Source organism: Eretmochelys imbricata, chromosome 2 (genome assembly GCF_965152235.1).
Source record: "Eretmochelys imbricata isolate rEreImb1 chromosome 2, rEreImb1.hap1, whole genome shotgun sequence".
In the NCBI taxonomy this organism is placed as follows: Eukaryota; Metazoa; Chordata; order Testudines; family Cheloniidae; genus Eretmochelys; species Eretmochelys imbricata.
This window is the reverse complement of record NC_135573.1, coordinates 269,379,287-269,400,467: the sequence shown is the minus strand read 5'-3', so window position 1 is coordinate 269,400,467 and position 21,181 is coordinate 269,379,287. Positions and strand designations below refer to the sequence as shown.

Sequence of the window (21,181 nt, the reverse complement as noted above, 5' to 3'; positions counted from 1 at the left end):
CTGCTCTGTGCCGGTCAGCAGCCACGTGGCTCAGACACACCCTCATGGCACGCTCCCAAGCCGGCCTGGCACAGGGGGTTCAGTCCTTTCTGCGGTTTGCAGTGACATGGACCTGACCCCTTGGGAACACTCCCTGCACCCCCAGCCAAGCCACTTCTCAGCTGCATGCTGCTCGCCTCGTTTGATCTCCAGAGCCATCTTGCTTTCCCTGTATCCTTCACACATCATCCCAGGCCAGCGCCTGGAACCCGGCCCCGGGCAAATGCTGACAGGAGCTGCCCACTGGGGACCCCTTCCAACCCCCTCAGTCCAGGCTCAGCTTGTGCCCCCCAGCAGGGGGGCTCAGAGCCCTTCCCCCTCTCTGCCCTTCAACCCACCTTGATGTAACCCAGCCGGCGAGAGCCCTCTGGTGGCATCAGCAGGTATGACGGGTGTATTTTTCTGGGAAGGAAGTGGGGTTCAGTGGTCAGAGCCAGTGGGGAACAGGAGCCAGGACTCCTGGGTTCTATTATGGCTCTGGGAGGGGAATGGGGTCTAATGGTTAGAGCAGCAGGGTGGGGGGGGACTGGGAGCCAGGACTCCTGGGTTCTATTCCTCTATTTGCAGCGTCATCAGTCACTCCACGTGGCCCGTTTGGCATTCGTTTCCTCCCCCGCTGCGAAGGTGGGAGGCGCTGTGCAGCCGGTGTATGGGGTGGAGGGCTCCCGTTCACACACAGCTCGCTCCCTGCAAGCGCCAGCGATCCAGTGGGACCAGCAAAGACAAACACTCATGAGAGACCGTTTATTTCCAAGCAGCTGACTGCCCTAGTCAGAGCAGGGCCTGGGAAGACCCTCGCCCTAGTACAGTTGGTACAGGAGAGGGATCAGTGGGATGCCCCAGCTCCAGAGCCAGGACAGGGAAGCGGGGCAGTGTGGGAGGGATGCAGGCTGTGCAGAGCAGTTACCCGGCAGAGCGAAGCTGGAGCCTGGCCGGGTGCTCAGATATCCTGGCCAGCCTGGGCTTTCTCCTCGTCCGGCGGGAGGATGGAGTCAGAGGACAGGAGCGGCTCCTTGCCCCCCGTCCCCTCGGCCCAGTCCTGAAAGCAGGGCAGAGGTTTAGGGCTCCAGCGGGCTCAGGGCTCCAGCGCCGAATAGCGCAGCCAGCTGAGGGCAACGGCGCCCATAGCTCCGCACTGCCCCAGTGCACACCGCCTGGGCAAGCTGCTGCCCCCCGGGCAGAGAGGAGAGTCCTGCCGCGGCCTGGACCCCTCTGCTGAGGAGAAGCCAGTGAGCAGATGGGTTCTGCCCCCGCAAGATTCCCGGGGCACTGAGGGTCTCTGACCTCGGGGGCTCAGAGCGCGCCCCAGGGGCTGGCCTGACATGCAGGGCCAGCGGGAGAAGCAGGAAGGGGTCCCCAGGACTGCCTGCCCCTTCCGTTATCACAAGTAGCCTTGTGATGCTAATGGGATGGGGGCTACCCTACAACCCCAGGCGAGGTAGGCTCTGTCAGCCAATCAGACGGCTCCTTCCGCTCCACCCATTTTGTACTGAGCAGGGCAGGGCAGGTCACACTGCAGCTTTCAGGAGCTGGCACTGATGGGGCAACAGGCCCACTGCTCCCTGACTCGTGCCCCATGTGTGGGGACCCCCAAGGGGGGGTCCCCTGGATCTCCACAGAAGCCCAGGGAGGGGTCATCTCAGCTATCCAGGAGCCCTGCTGGGACGTCTCCTCCTCTGCCACCCCCAAACAGCACTAGGGTGCGTCTCCCTATATCACTGACCCACCAACCCTCATGCCAGACCTGGGGAGGCAGAAGGAAGCCCCTGGCCCAGGGTCCCCCGCTCCTGGGAGTTCAGCCGGGGCTGCCCTGGGGCCCAGCCAGCCTGCCCTAGAGATGATCCTGCTCCCCCGTTACCTGCTTCCTGCAGCACAGGGCCCAGCAGCCGTAGAGGAAGGAGTAGAGGGTCATGCAGAGGCCGGTGGCCATGGTCAGCAGCAGGAGCAGCCGCACGCCCCGGAACAGGTTCTGGGAACAGCGGAGGGGACAGGCAGCACCATGGTCACAGGGCCCCACCCTGCCCGGGGCCGGGAGCCAGCCAGCTCCCAGGGCTCCGTGCTCGGACAGCGGCTGGATTGGCCGGAGCAGCCCGCACAGCTCTGTCTGGGGGCTCTGTCTGGGGCCTGGTCCCTCATTTCAGACCCATGGGCCTCATTCTAATGATCATGCTCCTTGCTGGGGGGCAAACCCCTCGGAGGCCATCCTGGGGGCTGCCCCCAGGGAGCAGTATGGAGCCTGTGAGTCAGATCCTTCCAGCCAAGGCTCGCCCAGCACTTCCCCAAGGGACACCGCGATCAGGAGGAGGGACCCAGCCCCAAGGTCACATGGCAGCTGGTGGCAGAGTCAGGATAGAACCCAGGAGTCCTGGGGCTCGGATCACTACAGCACAGCTGCCTCCCACTCCTGCAGGAGGAGGTGCACGTCGGGTAAACTCTGCCTCTCAGTGACCCAGACATCCAGCCGGACTGAGCCTCCTCTGCACAGGATCTCTGGGGCAGGAAATAGCACCCTTGGAAGTGACCTTTGGCCAACCGGCAGGTCACAGCCCCTGCAGAGGCTCCAGTCCCCTGGACCCCTGCAGAGCTGCGGAGGGCGGGGTCTCCTACCAGGCGGGGCACCATGTGCGCACCTCTGCCGGCCGGGGCGAGGGACCGCCCAGCTCCACGCTGGTGCCTGCAGAGAGGGGGCCTGTTGCTGCAGCGTGGGGGGCCTGGGACACTGTGGTGACCGCGCCAGGCGGGCTGCTCACCTCAAGCCTCCTGAACTTGAACCTGCAGTCCTGCGGTCTCCAGAAATCTTCGGAGCCCGTGGGCGACGGTGAGGCCGGGCCACACAGGTAAGAGCCTTCGGTGAAGGTGAAAGACCACGTCATATCCCGCGCCCCGATGATCACAGCCACGGTCGCCGAGACAATGCTGGCCAGGGTGAACAGCAAGGCTAGCCAGACCTGCGGGGAGGGGACCCACCGGGTGAGGCACAGACGCACCGGCTTCCCCGCCCTGCCCTGCCCGCGCAGGACCATGGTCCAGCCCCAGGGCTCGGCAGGGGCACACGGCCTGCGGCTGCAGGGACGGAGGGGACACTGCAGGGAAGGGGGCTGCCCAGCCCCACCCACCGGTAGGTGGGGCGCTAATGAGGGAGCATGGCACATGGGGGGGGCCATCGGAGCCTCCGGGGGGTAGGTGTACAGAAATGCAAGAAGAGGGTGGGGGCATCAGGGCAGTAAGACTGGCCGCCTGACACACAGTAGAAGGGATTTCATAGATTCCCGGCACCAGGACCGTTCTGCCCACCCCGCTGGCACCCTGGGCCCGAGGAGCTAGAGTGGGGCTGTTAGAGACACGCGTGGCCTGGATTCACTGGCTCCTTATTCTCAGCCGGGACGGGTCCGGTTCCGCTCCAGCCAGCGGCTCTTGTCCGGTCCCTGCCTGTCGGAGCCAAGGGCCGTCTGCCACAGAGCCCCCTCCCCTGCACAGACCGGGCTCCGGGCACCGCCAACCCCTCCCCTGCACAGACCGGGCTCCGGGCACCTGCAGACGGCACGCACGGCACCGCCGACCCCTCCCCTGGAGACACTAACCCAGCGAGCTCTGGCAGCCCCTCACGGGAGGCAGATTTCCCAGCCCTCGGCTCGTCCCTGTGGCTCCTTTCTGACCCTTTCCCACTTGCCACCACCAGTCCGGAATGCTCCCCCCCATCCGGGCGTCGGGATGCAGACAGCGCGGCTGCCCCCATGGGGAAAAGGGGGCAGGCTGGGAGTAGCCGGTCGTTGGGACCCACACCCAGGGCACTTCCCTTCAGTACAAAGCAGAGCCCCCTGGAGCCAGCAGCCGGTGCCCAGCGCCCCGGGCACGCACTCACCCAGCAGCCAGTGCCACGCTTTTCGCTCACAATGCAAAAGACTCCGGAGATGATGAACTGTGGAAGGGAAACCAGGGTGAGCGCCGTGTGGGCTGGGGCATTGCCAGGAGCGAGACCTCACCCCCAGCACCCACCCCAAGGTGCCCAGCAAAGGTGCAGGGGGTCGCTGTGCGGACAGTAGCTCTGGGGCTTCCTCTGGGACTGCCTGGGCCAGGGCTGAAGGCGCGTGCCGGCCGACTGTCCCTGGGGCCCACGGGAGCACAGTGTGGTGGGGATCAGGACAGACAGCGGACTGGCCCATGCCAGAGGGGACCGGAAAACAGGTCACTCGCTGACGAGCCACGTCCCTCTAACGAGCCCCAACAGCCACTGGAGCCTGAGAACTGCAGCCGCTTTGGGCATTACAGAGAGACCCCCCCCGTCCCCCCCGAATCCCAGCCCGAGAGCTCACGCCCGGGGAGAGAGGTCCAGCTTTGGGCCGAGGAGCAGCTGCAGAAATCCCGCCCCACGTGCTCTTCGTTTGCCAGGGACAGGCCCGAGTGGTGTCTGGAGCGGGGGAGCCAGCGACTGAGCCAAGCTGCTGCTCTGGGTGGCAGGGCCGCCTGCGACTCACCAGAGAGCCTGTCCAGAACGGGGATCCCGACGAGATCTCCTCCGTGTGCGGCGCAAAGCAGAGCATCACGCCAATGGCCCCGCACACGATCCCGAGCAGCACCTGGCAGGCCTGCAAGATCAGCCCACAGGATTCAGCAGATGGACACAGCAGCCTGCCTTGCCTATCCCCCCCGTCGCCCATCTCCCCTCCCACCCACAGCTGGAAACAGTTCTCATGGAGGCAGGACCAAGTATGCCCAGCCCAGCCCTGACAGGGGTTTGTCCAGCCTGCTCTTGAACACCTCCAGTGACGGGGATCCCACATCCTCCCTTGGGTGCCTGGTCCAGAGCCGAGCTCCCCTGAGAGCTAGAACGATTCGCCAGCGTGGAGCCCAACTCCCCCTTGCTGCAGATGGACCCATTGCTCCTAGTCCGACCTTCAGTGGCCATGGAGAACAACTGATCCCTGTCCTCTTTCTAACCCTAACTCCAACCCCCAACCACCCAGCACATATTTAAAGGCTCCCGTCTTTATCTTCTTTTCTCAAGACTAAACAGACCCAGTTTTCTAGACCTTTGATAGTTTTTGTTGCTCTTCTCTGGACTCTCTCCAATTTGGCTACATCTTTCCTGAAGTGCAGCGCCCAGAACTCCAGCTGAGGCCTCACCAGTGCTGAACACAGCAGGACAGTGACTTCCCGTGTCTTACATACGACACTCCCGTTAATACGCCCTAGAAGGAGGTTAGCCATTTCCACCCCGGAATCATGTTCTCGAGGATATTCACTTTGTGACCCTCTCTAGCCGCCAGCTCCCCCCAGCCAGGTGTTCCCCATTTTGTGCCTGGGCAGTTGTTTTTTCCCTCCCACATGAAGTTCTTCGCACTTGCCCTTATTGAATTTCATCGGTTTGAATTCAGACCAGTTCTCCAATTTGTCAAGGTCGTCTGGAAGTCCCATCCTGTCCTCTAAATGCCTGCAGCCCGTGCCAGCTTGGGGCCATCCATGGTAAGTAAATACTTTCCACGTCCTTAATGAGACTATTGACTCGTACCCGCCCCAGGACCGACCCCAGCGGGACCCCACTGCATGTGCCCTCCCAGTTTCCCAGAGAGCCACCGGCAGCTACGCTCTCAGTCTTTCAACCCCCTGATGGTAATTTCATCTCAACATCTCCCTAGTTCGCTTATGAGGGCATCATGTGAGACAGCGTCAAAGTCTTGCAAAATCAAGATCTATCACGTCTACTGCTTCCCCCACCCAGGAACCCCGTCCCAGAAGGAAATTCGGCTGATTTGGGATAATTTATCCATGACAAACCCAGGCTGGCTGTTCCTTAGACCCTATTTTCCTCGAGGTCTTACAAACAGATTGTAAGCCGCACTCCCGCTCTAGACGTGCTCCTGCTCACTGGGCTCTCCCCACTACACATCTGCCTGTCCCTGCGGCGCCCTGATCTCAGCCCCGTCCTGCCACGTTGGCACTTACCCCAAGCACTTTCTGCTCCCCGCGGTAGCGGCCCTTGGCAAGGCCCTGGCTGGTGGGTGCCCAAGGCTTGGCCCTTCTCTGGAGCATGGACCTGACCAGGAAGGCCAGGCACGACTCCTGGTTGACGGTGATGTTGATGACGGTCTTGTCCGAGCCCTCAGTGGAAACCTCCATGTCATTCACCTTCACCACGCTGGTCGGCATCCTGAGCCCGCTCTGAAACAGGGAGGGGAGTGAGAGCAGCGCCCAACCCGCGTGCCTGACCTGCGCAGCCCCCGCGCCAACAGGAGGTTCCCCTAGCACAGCCCCAGACCACTCTGCCCCACTGAGCACTGGGCACAGCGATGCCAACACCTCCTGGCCGCCTGGGAAGGGGCCGTTTCTAAGACCCCTTTTCAAAGAGGCCTGGAATAGTCCAACGGTTGCTGGATGTCCTAGGGCTTACCAGACAGGATCAGCTCTGGGCCCATCTCCAGCAGTGGCAGGGAAGGGGCTGCAACCCCTGCAGTGGGCAGTGACGGGATAACCTGAGACAGGATCACCTCACAGGGTCAGCTCCTTCCTTTCCCCCATTTTTAGGGGTCAATTTATGCCCTGAAACAGGCGGGTTCATAGCCCTTCCCGCACTAATCCTCACCACACTAACTCTGGATGTTCTCATTATCCATAAATACGGCCAGTCTATTCTGAATCATGCTAAATTCGGCCTCAGTTAGATCCTGTGGCATTGAGTTCCACAGGCTAGCTTGTGTGGTGCGAAAAGCTATTTCCTTTCATCCTCCCCCTCCCAGCACTATCTTATTTTCTTTCCATTATGCCAGCAAATTTCTAATCACACTTAAAAATGACCAAGATATTATTAGTGATTTGGTATGTATCCTGTGGACACTCGATGTGCCAGGATCCCAGTGTGTAAGGTGCTGTACAAACACAGAACAAAGAACGTCCCTGCTGACAACCTAAGTATAAGACAAGAAATGGACGGGGAGCACAAGGAAACAGGGACCAGACCAGATGGGATTCACTCAAGAGTTCGGAAGGCACTCAAATGTGAAGTTGCAGAACTACTAACTCTAGTAGGAGAGGTCTCAGAGTAACAGCCATGTTAGTCTGTATTCGCAAAAAGAACAGGAGGCCTTGTGGCACCTTAGAGACTAACACATTTATTTGAGCATAAGCTTTTGTGAGCTACAGCTCACTTCATCCACTGCGTGCATCCGATGAAGTGAGCTGTAGCTCACGAAAGCTTATGCTCAAATAAATTGGTTCGTCTCTAAGATGCCACAAGTCCTCCTTAACTCTAGTATGTAACTGTGACATAGCCAGGGCAAGATCCAGACCCATGAGTAATTGTGTCCCCTGCCCTCTAGCCTGGGGTGCCTTTTTCACTGCTGTAGCCACCTGCCTGGTCTGCTCACCCACAGCCTCCAGCAGGTAAGTCACTCCCAGCGAGGTCTGGGTGAGTTGCAGCCAGCCCGACTCACGCTGGCTTTTCTATTGCAGGGTGACCCCACCACACTCCCAGTCCCAGATTTCCCCCCAGAAATGCAGGTCTCGTAGAGGCCAGCCATTTCCGGGACAATAACGCTGATATAAAGTGTGTCATTTAATTCATAAAAACGAGAAGCACATTCTTACTGTCCCACATGGAGCTTCCCAAACACTGCACTTCAAAGACAGGATTAGATAAAACAATAAACAAGTTTATTAACGACTGAGAGAGAGATTTTACGTGAGTACAAGTAAGGAGGCATAAAAGGCAGAACCAGTTACAAGGAAAAGAAAAGTGAAATGCAGCTCCTGCCTAACTTAGCCAACCAGGGTACTTTGAAGCCAAGTTGCTCTCACCACGTTTCGGCAGTTCTGCGGGTGAACTTCTTTCAGTCAGGATCCCTCCCCCACTCCAACGCTGCTTCCTTCGTTCTCCAAGTGTCATGAATGCCCACGGGCAGAGAGAAAGGGAAGAAAGCTTTGGTGTATCTGCCCCCCTGGCTTATAGTTCCGCCCCCCTTTGAGTAACGTTTCCAGCAGAGATTCAGGAGACAGACAGTCTACGTGGAGTCTATAGTCCAAGTACACTATATTACTGCATCACCAAAGGCCACATGCTTGTTGACCCTTCAAAGAATTCTAGTAGATTGCTGAGGCATGATTTCCCTTGACAAAAGCCGTGTTAACTCTGCCCCAACAAATCTTGTTAGTCTCTGCTTCTGACAATTCTGTTCTTTACAAGAGTTTCAACCAGTTTGCCCGGTACTGAAGTCACGCTGACCGACCTGTAATTGCCAGGGTCGCCTCTGGAGCCCTTTTCAAAGATCAGTTTCACATGAGCTCTCCTCCCATCATCTTGCACTGAGGCTGAATTCAACGATAGGTTTATCCTCCTGCTGATAATAGCCGATAAGGACTCCTCCTTGTTTTTGCTGATACAGACTAACACGGCTACCCCTCTGAAACCAGAGTTTGTAGTTCTGGAATTTCACATTTGAGTTCCTTCAGTACTCTTGGGTGAATCCCGTCTGGTCCTGGTGACTTATTGCTCTTTAGTTTATCCATTTGCTCCAAAACCTCCTCTGACGACACCTTAATCTGGGACAGTTCCTCAGATTGGACACCTGAAAAGAATGGCTTAAGTGTAGGAACCTTCCTCACATCCTCTGCAGTGAAGACTGACACAAAAAATTCATTTAGTTTCTCCCCAACAGCCCTGTCTTCCCTGAGTGCTGCTTTAGCACTTGGATCGTCCACTGGGCCCCGGATTGTTTAGCAGGCTTCCTGCTTCTCATGTACTTACAAAAATTGTCGTTAGTTTTTGAGTCTTTTGCTCATTGCTCTTCAAATTCCTTTTTGGCCTGCCTAATTATACTTTGACATTTGAATGGGCCATCAATGGCTATAGCCAAGATAGTCAAGGACGCAACCCCAATGCTTTGGGTGTCCCCAAACCTCTGAGTGCCGGACGCTGGGAGTGAATGATAGGGGATGGATCACTCACTAATTGCCCTGTTCTGTTCACTCCCTCTGTAAGCACCTGGCACTTGTCACAGGAGACTGGCCTAGGTGGACCTTTGGTCTAACCCAGTCTGGCTGCTCTCATGTTCTTAACGAGCCAGTGCTGGGCGATCTCTGCACATCAGCTGCCTACCCACAGTTACTTCACCCACTCAGCCATTTACACATGCAGAGAGCTTTACTCTCATTCTATTAGGGTGACCAGATGTCCCGCTTTTATAGTGACAATCCCGATTTTGGGGTCTCTCTCTTATATAGGCTCCTATTACCCCCCAATCCCCTTTCCTGATCTTCCATATTTGCTGTCTGGTCACCCTACATTCTCTAGCAAGATTTTTCAGAAGAGCCATTCCACGCAGAATGCCAACAGGACAGCTCGGCCGCGCATTTTAACATGGAAATAACCGAAAGCCGTTAGTGGGTCCTCATTGTTAACACGTTTCAACTCGCTGGGCCTGTGTCCCTCTCAAAAGGCAGCCGTACAGCTCCTGGCAATGTCAGGTCTCCTGCATGCAAGGATCTTTTCCCCAGCCCCACATCCTGCAGGCTGCTCTTTAGAAATGGACATGGCACAGTCCCAGCCGGATACTCCGGGTTTGCTTCCTGATCCACCCACACGCATCCTATTGCAGGGCTGGGTCCCTGGAGTTCAGTGGCACCGAGCCTGTCCCCGCGTACTGCTCAGCTCGCATGGCCCAGCCTTCAGGCAAGCAGGGCTCGGGCGCTGTGCAGGAGCCGGAAGCGGAACAGAGCTCTGCGGCGGGAAAGCCCCAGAGGCCTCCTGGAGCTTCTCGTCCAGTCCCGCTCCTCCCTCTGGCAATCTCCCCCCCCCCCGCCAAGGCCGGCGCCTAGAGCCGAGCCCTGCCCCCCCCCCCGCCGAGGCCGGCGCCTAGAGCCGAGCCGAGCCCTGCCCCCCCCCCCGCCGAGGCCGGCGCCTAGAGCCGAGCCCTGCCCCCCCCCCCCCCCGCCGAGGCCGGCGCCTAGAGCCGAGCCGAGCCCTGCCCCCCCCCCCCCCCCGCCGAGGCCGGCGCCTAGAGCCGAGCCGAGCCCTGCCCCCCCCCCCCCCCCCCCGCCGAGGCCGGCGCCTAGAGCCGAGCCGAGCCCTGCCCCCCCCCCCCCCCCCGCCGAGGCCGGCGCCTAGAGCCGAGCCGAGCCCTGCCCCCCCCCCCCCCCCGCCGAGGCCGGCGCCTAGAGCCGAGCCGAGCCCTGCCCCCCCCCCCCCCCCGCCGAGGCCGGCGCCTAGAGCCGAGCCGAGCCCTGCCCCCCCCCCCCCCGCCGAGGCCGGCGCCTAGAGCCGAGCCCTGCCCCCCCCCCCCCCCCCGCCGAGGCCGGCGCCTAGAGCCGAGCCGAGCCCTGCCCCCCCCCCCCCCGCCGAGGCCGGCGCCTAGAGCCGAGCCGAGCCCTGCCCCCCCCCCCCCCCGCCGAGGCCGGCGCCTAGAGCCGAGCCGAGCCCTGCCCCCCCCCCCCCCCCGCCGAGGCCGGCGCCTAGAGCCGAGCCGAGCCCTGCCCCCCCCCCCGCCGAGGCCGGCGCCTAGAGCCGAGCCGAGCCCTGCCCCCCCCCCCCCCGCCGAGGCCGGCGCCTAGAGCCGAGCCGAGCCCTGCCCCCCCCCCCGCCGAGGCCGGCGCCTAGAGCCGAGCCGAGCCCTGCCCCCCCCGCCGAGGCCGGCGCCTAGAGCCGTGCCCCCCCCCCCGCCGAGGCCGGCGCCTAGAGCCGTGCCCCCCCCCCCCGCCGAGGCCGGCGCCTAGAGCCGTGCCCCCCCCCCCCCGCCGAGGCCGGCGCCTAGAGCCGAGCCGAGCCCTGCCCCCCCCGCCGAGGCCGGCGCCTAGAGCCGAGCCGAGCCCTGCCGCCCCCCCCCCCCCCGCCGAGGCCGGCGCCTAGAGCCGAGCCGAGCCCTGCCCCCCCCCCCCCCCGCCGAGGCCGGCGCCTAGAGCCGAGCCGAGCCCTGCCCCCCCCCCCCCCCGCCGAGGCCGGCGCCTAGAGCCGAGCCGAGCCCTGCCCCCCCCCCCCCCCCGCCGAGGCCGGCGCCTAGAGCCGAGCCGAGCCCTGCCCCCCCCCCCCCGCCGAGGCCGGCGCCTAGAGCCGAGCCGAGCCCTGCCCCCCCCCCCCCCGCCGAGGCCGGCGCCTAGAGCCGAGCCGAGCCCTGCCCCCCCCCCCGCCGAGGCCGGCGCCTAGAGCCGAGCCGAGCCCTGCCCCCCCCCGCCGAGGCCGGCGCCTAGAGCCGTGCCCCCCCCCCCGCCGAGGCCGGCGCCTAGAGCCGTGCCCCCCCCCCCCGCCGAGGCCGGCGCCTAGAGCCGTGCCCCCCCCCCCGCCGAGGCCGGCGCCTAGAGCCGAGCCGAGCCCTGCCCCCCCCGCCGAGGCCGGCGCCTAGAGCCGAGCCGAGCCCTGCCCCCCCCGCCGAGGCCGGCGCCTAGAGCCGAGCCCTGCCAGCGCCCCGGGGGGGTCAGCAGGGTGCAGCCCGGCCCCAGCAGGTCTGCCCGGGGCCGTGCCAGCCGGGGTCACGTCCCATCCCCCGACGGGCTGTTCCCCGCTCTCAGCAGCAGCCGGAGCCGGGCAGGTCCCTGCCCCCCGGAACGGCCAGGCTGAGACAGGGGCGCAGACAGACGGGGGGGGCCCCAAGCCCGACGGGCCCCCAGCTCGCAGCGGGAGAGGAGGGTGTGGAGGGGCCCGGACCAGCACCGCGGCTTTGGGGGGCGCTGCCTCCGCGGGTCAGAGGTGGGGGGCCGCCCGGGGAGGGCAGGGAGCGGCTGGAGGTCGCAGCCCCCCCCGCAGCAGATTCCCCCAAAGCGGAGTCCAAGCCAGTGGCTGAAAAGCCAAGCCCGGCCCGGCCCCGCGACGGCCCCGCCCTCCCGCCGGCAGCCCCGCAACAGCCCCGCACTCCCCGCCGACCCTCCCGCCGGCCGCCCCGCACTCCCCGCCGGCCGCCCCGCACTCCCCGCCGGCCGCCCCGCCGGCAGCCCCGCACTCCCCGCCGGCCCTCCCGCCGGCAGCCCCGCACTCCCCGCCGGCCCTCCCGCCGGCAGCCCCGCACTCCCCGCCGGCCGCCCCGCACTCCCCGCCGGCCGCCCCGCCGGCAGCCCCGCACGCACCGCCGGCCACCCCGCGACAGCCCCGCACGCACCGCCGGCCACCCCCGCGACAGCCCCGCACGCACCGCCGGCCCTCCCGCCGGCAGCCCCGCACTCCCCGCCGGCAGCCCCGCACTCAGCGCCGGCCGCCCCGCACTCACCGCCGACCCTCCCGCCGGCCGCTCCGCGACAGCTGAGTGCGCAGCGCCGCGCTCCTCCCTGCCTCGGAATGCGCGGCACGGAGCATGCGCGGTTCGCCCGCTGACGCCCCTGCCAGTCTCCCCCGTCGGCGTCTGCGGGCGGCTCTCGGCGCCGGGGGCGAATCGGAGCCGGGGGGCGGGTCTGAGCGGGGGCGGACATGGACGGGGGGGTCCAGCAGCTGGAGGCAGGGTTAGGTGCGGGGCTAACGGGAAAGTCCGGGCGGGGTTAAGACCAGGGGCGGGGTTTAACACACCCCTGAGCCAGCACATTAGAGCTCTTTAACTTGCCAGTGCAGATAATCCCTGAGATTTCATTCCGTGAAACATTTTACCTATATCCCCATAGAAACAAAGAACCCCTGAGCACCTCCGTGCCTGAATGCATGGCGTCTCTGAGCAGTGTCCCAAGTTCTCTTATTTCCTGCTGGGATTCCCTGAATTCCCTGAATTTTTAATTCTAATTTTTTGAGCAGATGTTTATTCTGTTGGAGCTGACTTCCACTCGGACGGAATTTCTGGCCTAGTGTCAAAACTTCATTTTGAGTCACTCCACCAATGGGGGTTGCATTTTTGCAACTGTTATTTTGCCTCTCAGTCTAGGCCTTAGTGGTTTTCCGCATGCCGTTGTGTACAACTTGATTCTCAAATATTCAATAAAGGCCGTATATTGTCTCCTATAACGTCTTTCTCCCCGGAAAAAAATCTATTGTAATTTTTGCAGACAATTAGAACTGCCATCGTGGGTCAGACAAGTCATCCGCCTCATCTAGTGTCCTGTCTGGTGACAGTGGCCAATGCCAGGTGCTTCTAAGGGAATGATCAGACCAGGCGATGACTCAGTGAACCATCCCATGGTCCCCTCCCAGCATCCGGCAGTCAAAGGACGGGTTAGGGACATGCAGAGCTTGGGCCTGCATCCCTGATTATCTTGGCTAATAGCCAATGTACTTATCCTGGGGGACTGATCGAATTCTTTGTTCAACCCATTCATAATTTTGCCTTTCAGAATATAATGAACACACATCTACAACCCCAGGATACCTTTACAACCCCAAGGATTCTAAAATCGTGAGTTATACACCCTCGAGTCAAGACATTGTAATAAATAAATGATTTCTTTTTTTATGTGCCTCTTTGTTCCTGAGCCTGTGGGGTGCAGCAAGGCCAGTTCCAATGCCTTGACCCTAAACACCTGAATGAATCTTCGTCTGCCCTCATACTCCCAAACATTTCATATACCTAAGGCCATTTCTGCACTTTAAGTGTGGGTTAACTCAAGTTATGTCAGCATAGAGTCACTACGGTGGGTTTTAGCCCACGAAAGCTTATGCCCAATTAAATTGTTAGTCTCTAAGGTGCCCCAAGGACTCCTGCTCTTTTTGCTGAGACAGATTAACACAGCTGCTACTCTGAAATATGTCACTTGTGTGCATGCCTCCTGGACTCCTTGTCTCAGCAGTCAGGGTACTCACCAGAAGCACGTGTATAGTTTCAGAGTGAGGTGCACCATGAATAGATATCCCACTGTCCACCCACTGTATTTTGGGAAGCTTTGGTGTGGCAGTGTATGCTGGGTACCAAACAGGTCAGACAGGGCTGGTTGTGGCCAGGGGATCCAACTGCTTAGAATGCATTGTTAACCATCCACTCATTTTACATGTAGCCCATACATAAACTTGTACATAATGTTTACACGTTTTTTTCTAAACCCACTAACCTGCCTGGCCCTCCTCACTGTCTGCCATCTCACACAGACTCAGGGAGCTTGCACGGCTCTGCACTATTGTCACGAGTGTTTGCACCCAAAGCTGCATGCCCCTTTGCTATTTGCAGATCAGCAAACATACATTTTTATAATGTATAATGAGTATAATGGGGTGTGACATTATACTCTACATGCTTTATGAAAATATGCGTACGGTACGGATAGGACATAGGTAATATAGACTTTATGCCGGATGGCTGATGTGGGGTAGCCACATCACAGTGCCGTGTTACAGGGAGCACATCCCTATAGTTTGCAGGGTCATTCATGTGTGTGTGTGGAAATGCTGCCTGCAGCAGTGACAGGTCCTACTTTGCTGACAAAGGTATTTCAAGCAGTCTCACACGTCAAACCAACTGGATCGCCCCCTTTAACCAACAGTGGAACAAGCCTGCAAGCGGCAGAGGTGGTCTATCTTGCCTTTAGGAAGGCTTTTGGTACTGCCTCCCATGACCTTCTCATAGATTCATAGATATTTAGGTCAGAAGGGACCATTATGATCATCTAGTCTGACCTCCTGCACAACGCAGGCCACAGAATTTCACCCACCACTCCTACAAAAAAAACCTCACACCTATATCTGTGCTATTGAAGTCCTCAAATTGTAGTTTAAAGACCTCAAGGAGCAGAGAATCCTCCAGCAAGTGACCCATGCCCCATGCTACAGAGGAAGGCGAAAAACCTCCAGGGCCTCTTCCAATCTGCCCTGGAGGAAAATTCCTTCCCGACCCCAAATATGGCGATCAGCTAAACCCTGAGCATATGGGCAAGATTCATCAGCCAGATACTACAGAAAATTCTTTCCCAGAAAATTCTTTCCCAGGTAACTTGGATCTTACCCCATCTAAAACCCATCACAGGCCATTGGGCCTATTTACCATGAATATTTAATTACCAAAACCATGTTATCCCATCATACCATCTCCTCCATAAACTTATCGAGTTTAATCTTAAAGCAAGATAGATCTTTTGCCCCCACTACTTCCCTCGGAAGGCTATTCCAAAACTTCACTCCTCTGATGGTTAGAAACCTTCGTCTAATTTCTAATCTAAATTTCCTAGTGGCCAGTTTATATCCATTTGTTCTTGTGTCCACATTGGTACTGAGTTTAAATAATTCCTCTCCCTCTCTGGTATTTATCCCTCTGATATATTTATAGAGAGCAATCATATCTCCCCTCAGCCTTCTTTTAGTTAGGCTAAACAAGCCAAGCTCCCTGAGTCTCCTTTCATAAGACAAGTTTTCCATTCCTCGGATCATCCTAGTAGCCCTTCTCTGTACCTGTTCCAGTTTGAACAAACTATGGAAATGAAACCTAGATGGAGCTAAAATAAGGTGGGCACAACGAGTGGGGCTCTGCAGGGATCAGGTCTGGACACGGTTTGATTCACAATCTTAACGGCTGGGATAATGGCACAGAGAGTACACTCAGACAGCTTGTGAAAATGTAAGGTCTAGAAAACATGAGCTATGAGGGAAGGCTGAAACATGGCAACAGGTTTCAAGTATGTACAAATAAAGTAGCATCCTTTTGCAGAAGCTGTTTCTTAAAGTCTAGACGTCTCACCAACTGCTACAGAAGCACATTTCTACACAGAGCAATTTCACCTACATCTGGACCCATTTGCTACATCAGGGCGCAGTTTACTACAACAGCAGGTTCTTACAGTCTATACGTATCAATAAGTGCTACCGGGCCCGGCCCCAGCTCGCTGCAGTTCGTTCCCAGGCTGCAGGCAGGTTTGGGGTGGTGCAAACCTCTGCATCTCTGCTGGCGTTCGTCCGGGGGTGGCCCTGGCCATGGGCCCCCTCTGGAAGCTGAGCGAGTCCCGGGATTGTGCCGCATGCAGGGGGCTCGGCTACCCAGAGGCAGCCCTGCAAGGAACCTGCAGCCCAGGTCCGGCTGGGCTTGCTTCCTCCCAGGAGAGCTCCTGGCAGGGCGGACAGGGCTGTGGGGGCCGCCTGGGTTGGGTGTGGGGAGCCTGGTGCAGAGAGGCGAGGTGTGGAGCTGGGGGTGCAGCCCTGGCGGGGGCGGGGTTTACCCACTGCATCTGGGGATCATGAGCCTCCCTGGCCCACGCCAAACTGCGGGCCGCCCCGGACACAGGCCACTGTGGTTTGCAACCCAGGACGGTGCAGGCCTGTACTGACTCCCCAGGGTGCAGGGCAGAGGCGAATGGGGCAAAGCCGGGGGAAGGTGAGAGCTGGTGGGGGACCCTGGCGCATCCTCCTGGATAGAGTTACGGTCTGATGGGTCTCTCTTGGATTGATCACCAGTAGAGGGATGGTTCGTGCTGGAGTTTTCCCAAGGGAAGCCCCATTTTCGCGCTCTGGGCACCCCCTTTCTATAATGAGATTCTGCCTATTCCTACATTCTCCACATGTGCATGAAAGTGTCAGCTCTCTTTTTTCTTCTTGGTCTGGTGTCCCCTAAAGACGCAAGGGACCCCGATTTCTATAGGCCGTGTGGGTTCTCTTTATTCTCATTAACACTGATGCACAACCTGTATCCAGGGGTGAGCTGGAGCCTGTTCTCAATGGTTCACGCGAACCGGTTGTTAAATTTAGAAGCAGTTTTAGAACCGGTTGTTAGGGCTCCCTGAGCTCCCAGCCAGGGAGGCTCCCCCGGCCCCTCCGCCACCTTCCCCCCTCTTGCAGGGCCTCAGCGTGCCATGCCACCGGTGCCAGCTCTCCGGACCGCTCCTGGGCAGCTCTGCAGCGCCTGCCACGTTAGGCAGCATGGGGGGAGGGCTGCGAGCTCCAGCGGGCCACGCGGCATCCCGACACGCTGCCCTGAGCAGCATGGTAAGGGGGCTGGGCTGGGGCTGGGAGGAGGGCTTGGATAAGGGGCAAGGAGTGGTTGGAGGGGGCGGAGGTTCTGGGGGGGCGGTCAGGGGATGGGGAACCGGGCGGGTTGGGTAGGCAGTTGCAGCCCCAGAAAGTCCCAGCCAGCGTGGGGCTCGGCTGGGGCAGCCCCCCAGGCCAAGGGGGCCCCGACTTGAGGCGCATGGTGTAGGGCTCAGTGCTTTAGAAGGGGGCTGTTGGAGACAGGGCCGGATCTAGGCACCAGCAAAACAAGCAGGTGCTTGGGGAGGCCCATTTCTAGGGGCGGCATTCTGGCCCCGGCCATGCTGCCCCTCGCAATGTGCCCCCGCCCCCTAGCTCGACCCCACCTGCTCCCCTGAGCGTGCCGCAGCCGCTCCGCTTCTCCCCCTCCCTCGCAGGCTTGCTGTGCGCCAAACAGCTGTTTGGTGCGGCAAGCCTGGGAGGGAGGGGGGAGAAGCGGAGCGGTGGCGCGGTCGGGGGAGCAGGCGGAGCAGAGGTGAGCTAGGGCAGGGCGTTGCAGTGGGGAGCTGTCGGAAGCAATGTGGGGGCGGGAATGTGGCAGGCCCGGGGGAGGAGGCCAGACTGGGGATTTGGGGAAGGGGTTGGGAAGGGGCAGAGCCAGGGGCGGGGAGCATGAAAAAAAAGTGGGGGCGACCAAAAATTTTTTTGCTTGGGGCGGCAAAAATCCTGGAGCCGGCCCTGGCTGGAGAAGGGGCTTGGTGTTAGAGGAGGGGGTGCATGGAGCAGTACCGTTTCGGGGGCACGGGGCTATGGAAGGGCTGCGAGGCCCCGCGTCCTGTCTCGGGCAACCGCTCCGGGGCCCCGCGGGCAGAGGCTGATCCGATGCCGCCTCGCTCAGCAGCCGCGGCCGAGCTCCATGCCTCTTCCTGCCTGGCCCAGGAAGCGTGACCGGCTGCGCTGGGCAGGGAGATCAGGCACCATGTGACTGGGCGCCGCATAGGGCCAGGGAGCCAGGCCCTTGGCAGCAGCAGCCTCCTCTGCCCCAGGAGCCGGGCAGGGCCGGCTGGTGCCATGGCTGGGGGCTGCCTTAGATGTGCTGGGGCGAGCTCCCCCCAGTCTCTCCCACTCCTGCGCTGTGGGGCTGTCCAGCCTCTGCCGCTCGGGGGCACTCGCATCCCGCGGTGGGGAGTCGGGCAGACGGCAGCCTTGCCTGCAGGGAGCTGCCGCCCCACATGCCAGGAGCGACCCCACTGATGCAAGGGCTGCAGGACTCCTGCGCCACCATAGAATCATAGAATAGAATCGTAGAATATCAGGGTTGGAAGGGACCTCAGGAGGTCATCTAGTCCAACCCCCTGCTCAAAGCAGGACCGATCCCCGACTAAATCATCCCAGCCAGGGCTTTGTCAAGCCCGACCTTAAAAACCTCAAAGGAAGGAAATTCCACCCCTCCCTAGGTAACGCATTCCAGTGCTTCACCACCCTCCTAGTGAAAAAGTTTTTCTTAATATCCAACCTAAACCTCCCCCACTGCAACTTGAGGCACCTGGGATGGAGAACGGGCCTGGGGAGGGGAGGGGGCAGGACAGAGCCTGGGGCGGGTGGGAGGGGGCAGGACAGAAATCAGAACTTTTTATCGGGAACCGGTTGTTAAGATTTTGGCAGCTCATCACTGGCTGCGTCCCATGGTTCGGGCACATGGTGGAGACAGATGCGCCCCGACAGCAGTTTTTCAATTAAAATTAATCTTCCAGCTGATTTTTTCACAGTATCACCACTTGGTTCCTCTTTTCCCCTGACCTCAGGGCATCAGGTCATTCTTCGGTCACTTACTTCTGTCAGCATTTCTTAGCTCCAAGGCCTAAAATAGCAAAGCTAAGATCTTGCAGCCTCAGCCTACAGGCCTTGCGTTTCATCCCTACTCACTCAGCCCGGGTCGACGCTATGTGGTTAGGTCGAATTTAGCTGCGTTAGGTCTATTTAAAAATGACTGCGTCCACACAACCAAGCCCCTTCCGTCGACCAAAAGGGCTCTTAAAATCGACTTCTGTACTCCTTCCCGACGAGGGGAGAAGCACTAAAATCGACCTTGCTGGGTCAAATTTGGGGTAGTGCAGACGCAAATCGACGGTATTGGCCTCCGGGAGCTATCCCAGAGTGCTCCATCGTGACCGCTCTGGACAGCACTTTGAACTCCGATGCTGTCAAGGTTCCTTCCCCACTCTGAACTCTAGGATACAGATGTGGGGACCTGCATGAAAGACCCCCTAAGCTTATTCTTACCAGCTTAAGTTAAAAACTTCCCCAAGGTACAGACTTTGCCTTGTCCTTGAACCGTATGCTGCCACCACCAAGCGTGTTAAACAAAGAACAGGGAAAGAGCCCACTTGGAGACGTCTTCCCCCAAAATATCCCCCCAAGCCCTACACCCCCTTTCCTGGGGAAGGCTTGACAAAAATCCTCACCAATTTGTACAGGTGAACACAGACCCAAACCCTTGGATCTTAAGAACAATAAAAAATCAATCACGTTCTTAAAAGAAGAATTTTAATTAAAGAAAAGATAAAAGAATCATCTCTGTAAAATCAGGATGGTAAATACCTTACAGGGTAATCAGATTCAAAACATAGAGAATCCCTCTAGGCAAAACCTTAATTTACAAAAAGACACAAAAACAGGAATACACATTCCATCCAGCACAGCTATTTTACCAGCCATTAAACAAAAGAAAATCTAATGCATTTTCTAGCTAGATTACTTACTAATTTAATGGGAGTTGGAAGACTTACATTTCTGATTTGTTCCCGGCAAAAGCATCACACAGACAGACAGAACCCTTTGTTCCCCCCTCCGCTCCAGATTTGAAAGTATCTTGTCCCCTTGTTGGTCATTTTGGTCAGGTGCCAGCGGGGTTACCTTAGCTTCTTAACCCTTTACAGGTGAGAGGGTTTTGCCTCTGGCCAGGAGGGATTTTATAGCACTGTATACAGAAAGGTGGTGACCCTTCCCTTTATATCTAGGACAGATGCACTAGCCAGGTACACAGGAAAAGCCCCAGGAACGTTTGAATTTCATTTCCTGTTTGGTCAGTGTGGGAACTTAGCAGCACTCAGCAGCACAGGTGACCATGCAGTCCCCCCAGAATCATAGAGCATAGAATGTTTGTACACTCCCCCATCATCTCCGTCCCTGAGGTTCTCACAGATTAGAAGGCAAAAAAAACCCTCACTCACAATGGCATGTTTTCCGAGCTCATGCAGTCCTCCCGCACTGATAGGGCACAGCTTAATGCCTGGAGGCATTCAGTGGCAGAGGCCAGGAAAGAATTAAGTGAGTGCAAAGAGCGGAGGTAGGACACGATGCTGAGGCTAATGGGGGAGCAAACGGACATGATGAAGCATCTGTTGGAGCTACAGGAAAGCCATGAAGAGCACAGACCCCAGCTGCATCCACTGTATAACCGCCTACGCTCCTCCCCATGTTCCATAGCCTCCTCACCCAGACGCCCAAGAAGGGGGGGGAGGCTCCGGGCACCCAGCCACTCCACTCCAGAGGATGGCCCAAGCAACAGAAGGCTGTCATTCAGACAGTTTGATTTTTAGTGTGGCTACAATAAACAATGTGGCCTTGTCCTTCCCTGCTCCCCCACTTCACTCAGGCTACCTTGTCCATTATCTCATTTTTAAAAAAAAATTAATAAAGAAAGAATGCATGGTTTCAAAACAATAGTTACTTTATTTCGAAGCAGGGAAGATGGTTGGCTTACAGGGAATTAAAATCAACAAAGGGGGCAGGTTTGCATCAAGGAGAAACACACACAACTGTCACACCTAAGCCTGGCCAGTCATGAAACTGGTTTTCAAAGCCTCTCTGATGCGCAGCGCGCCTTGCTGTGCTTTTCTAATCGCCCTGGTGTCTGGCTGCTCAAAATCAGACACCAGGCAATTTGCCACAACCTCCCACCCCACATTAAACGTCTCCCCTTACTCTCACGGGTATTATGGAGCACACAGAAAGCAGCAATAACAGCGGGAATGTTGGTTGCACTGAGGTCTGACCAACAGCACCAGCAAGCTTTTAAACATCCAAAGGCTCATTCTACCACCATTCTGCACTTGCTAAACCTATAGTTGAACTGCTCCTTAGTACTGTCCAGGCTTCATGAGCCGTGGGAGCAAGGGGTAGGCTGGGGTAGGTGCGACCGTGCGGTGCTGCTGGCTGGGAGAGCAGCCTGAGGCAGTTGCCTCCAGCTTGCAGGAGAGCGGAATTGCAGCAGAAGCGGTGGAGCCATATGCCATGCTGGAGGTTGCTAGGAGGTTGCTAGGAACCGGGCAGGGAAGATGTTCCCAGAACCCCCGGCCAAGCTAC

The 21,181-nt window shown here is 58.8% G+C and overlaps 1 protein-coding gene across 1 annotated transcript; it reads right to left on the bottom strand.

Moving 5' to 3' along the window:
- Positions 1–769: 769 nt before the first annotated feature.
- On the bottom strand, positions 770–17,811 carry TMEM176B (transmembrane protein 176B). Its single transcript, XM_077808784.1, has 8 exons — positions 17,603–17,811; positions 12,222–12,402; positions 5,983–6,198; positions 4,515–4,625; positions 3,902–3,958; positions 2,790–2,987; positions 1,898–2,008; positions 770–1,078 (listed from the first exon to the last, which is right to left on the bottom strand). The coding sequence occupies exons 1-8, from the start codon at positions 17,809–17,811 to the stop codon at positions 980–982; spliced, it is 1,182 nt and encodes a 393-aa protein (XP_077664910.1). The 3' UTR covers positions 770–979.
- Between the last annotated feature and the right edge of the window lie 3,370 nt (positions 17,812–21,181).

Coding starts and splice junctions, on each gene's coding strand:
- TMEM176B (XM_077808784.1), bottom strand. CDS start 17,811: ATGCGGCGCCCAGTCACATGGTGCCTGATCTCCCTGCCCAGCGCAGCC. Junction 3,959..4,514: donor CGTTCTGGACAGGCTCTCTG/GTGAGTCGCAGG, acceptor TCCCTTCCACAG/TTCATCATCTCCGGAGTCTT. Junction 2,988..3,901: donor AGCGTGGCACTGGCTGCTGG/GTGAGTGCGTGC, acceptor CCCTCCCCGCAG/GTCTGGCTAGCCTTGCTGTT.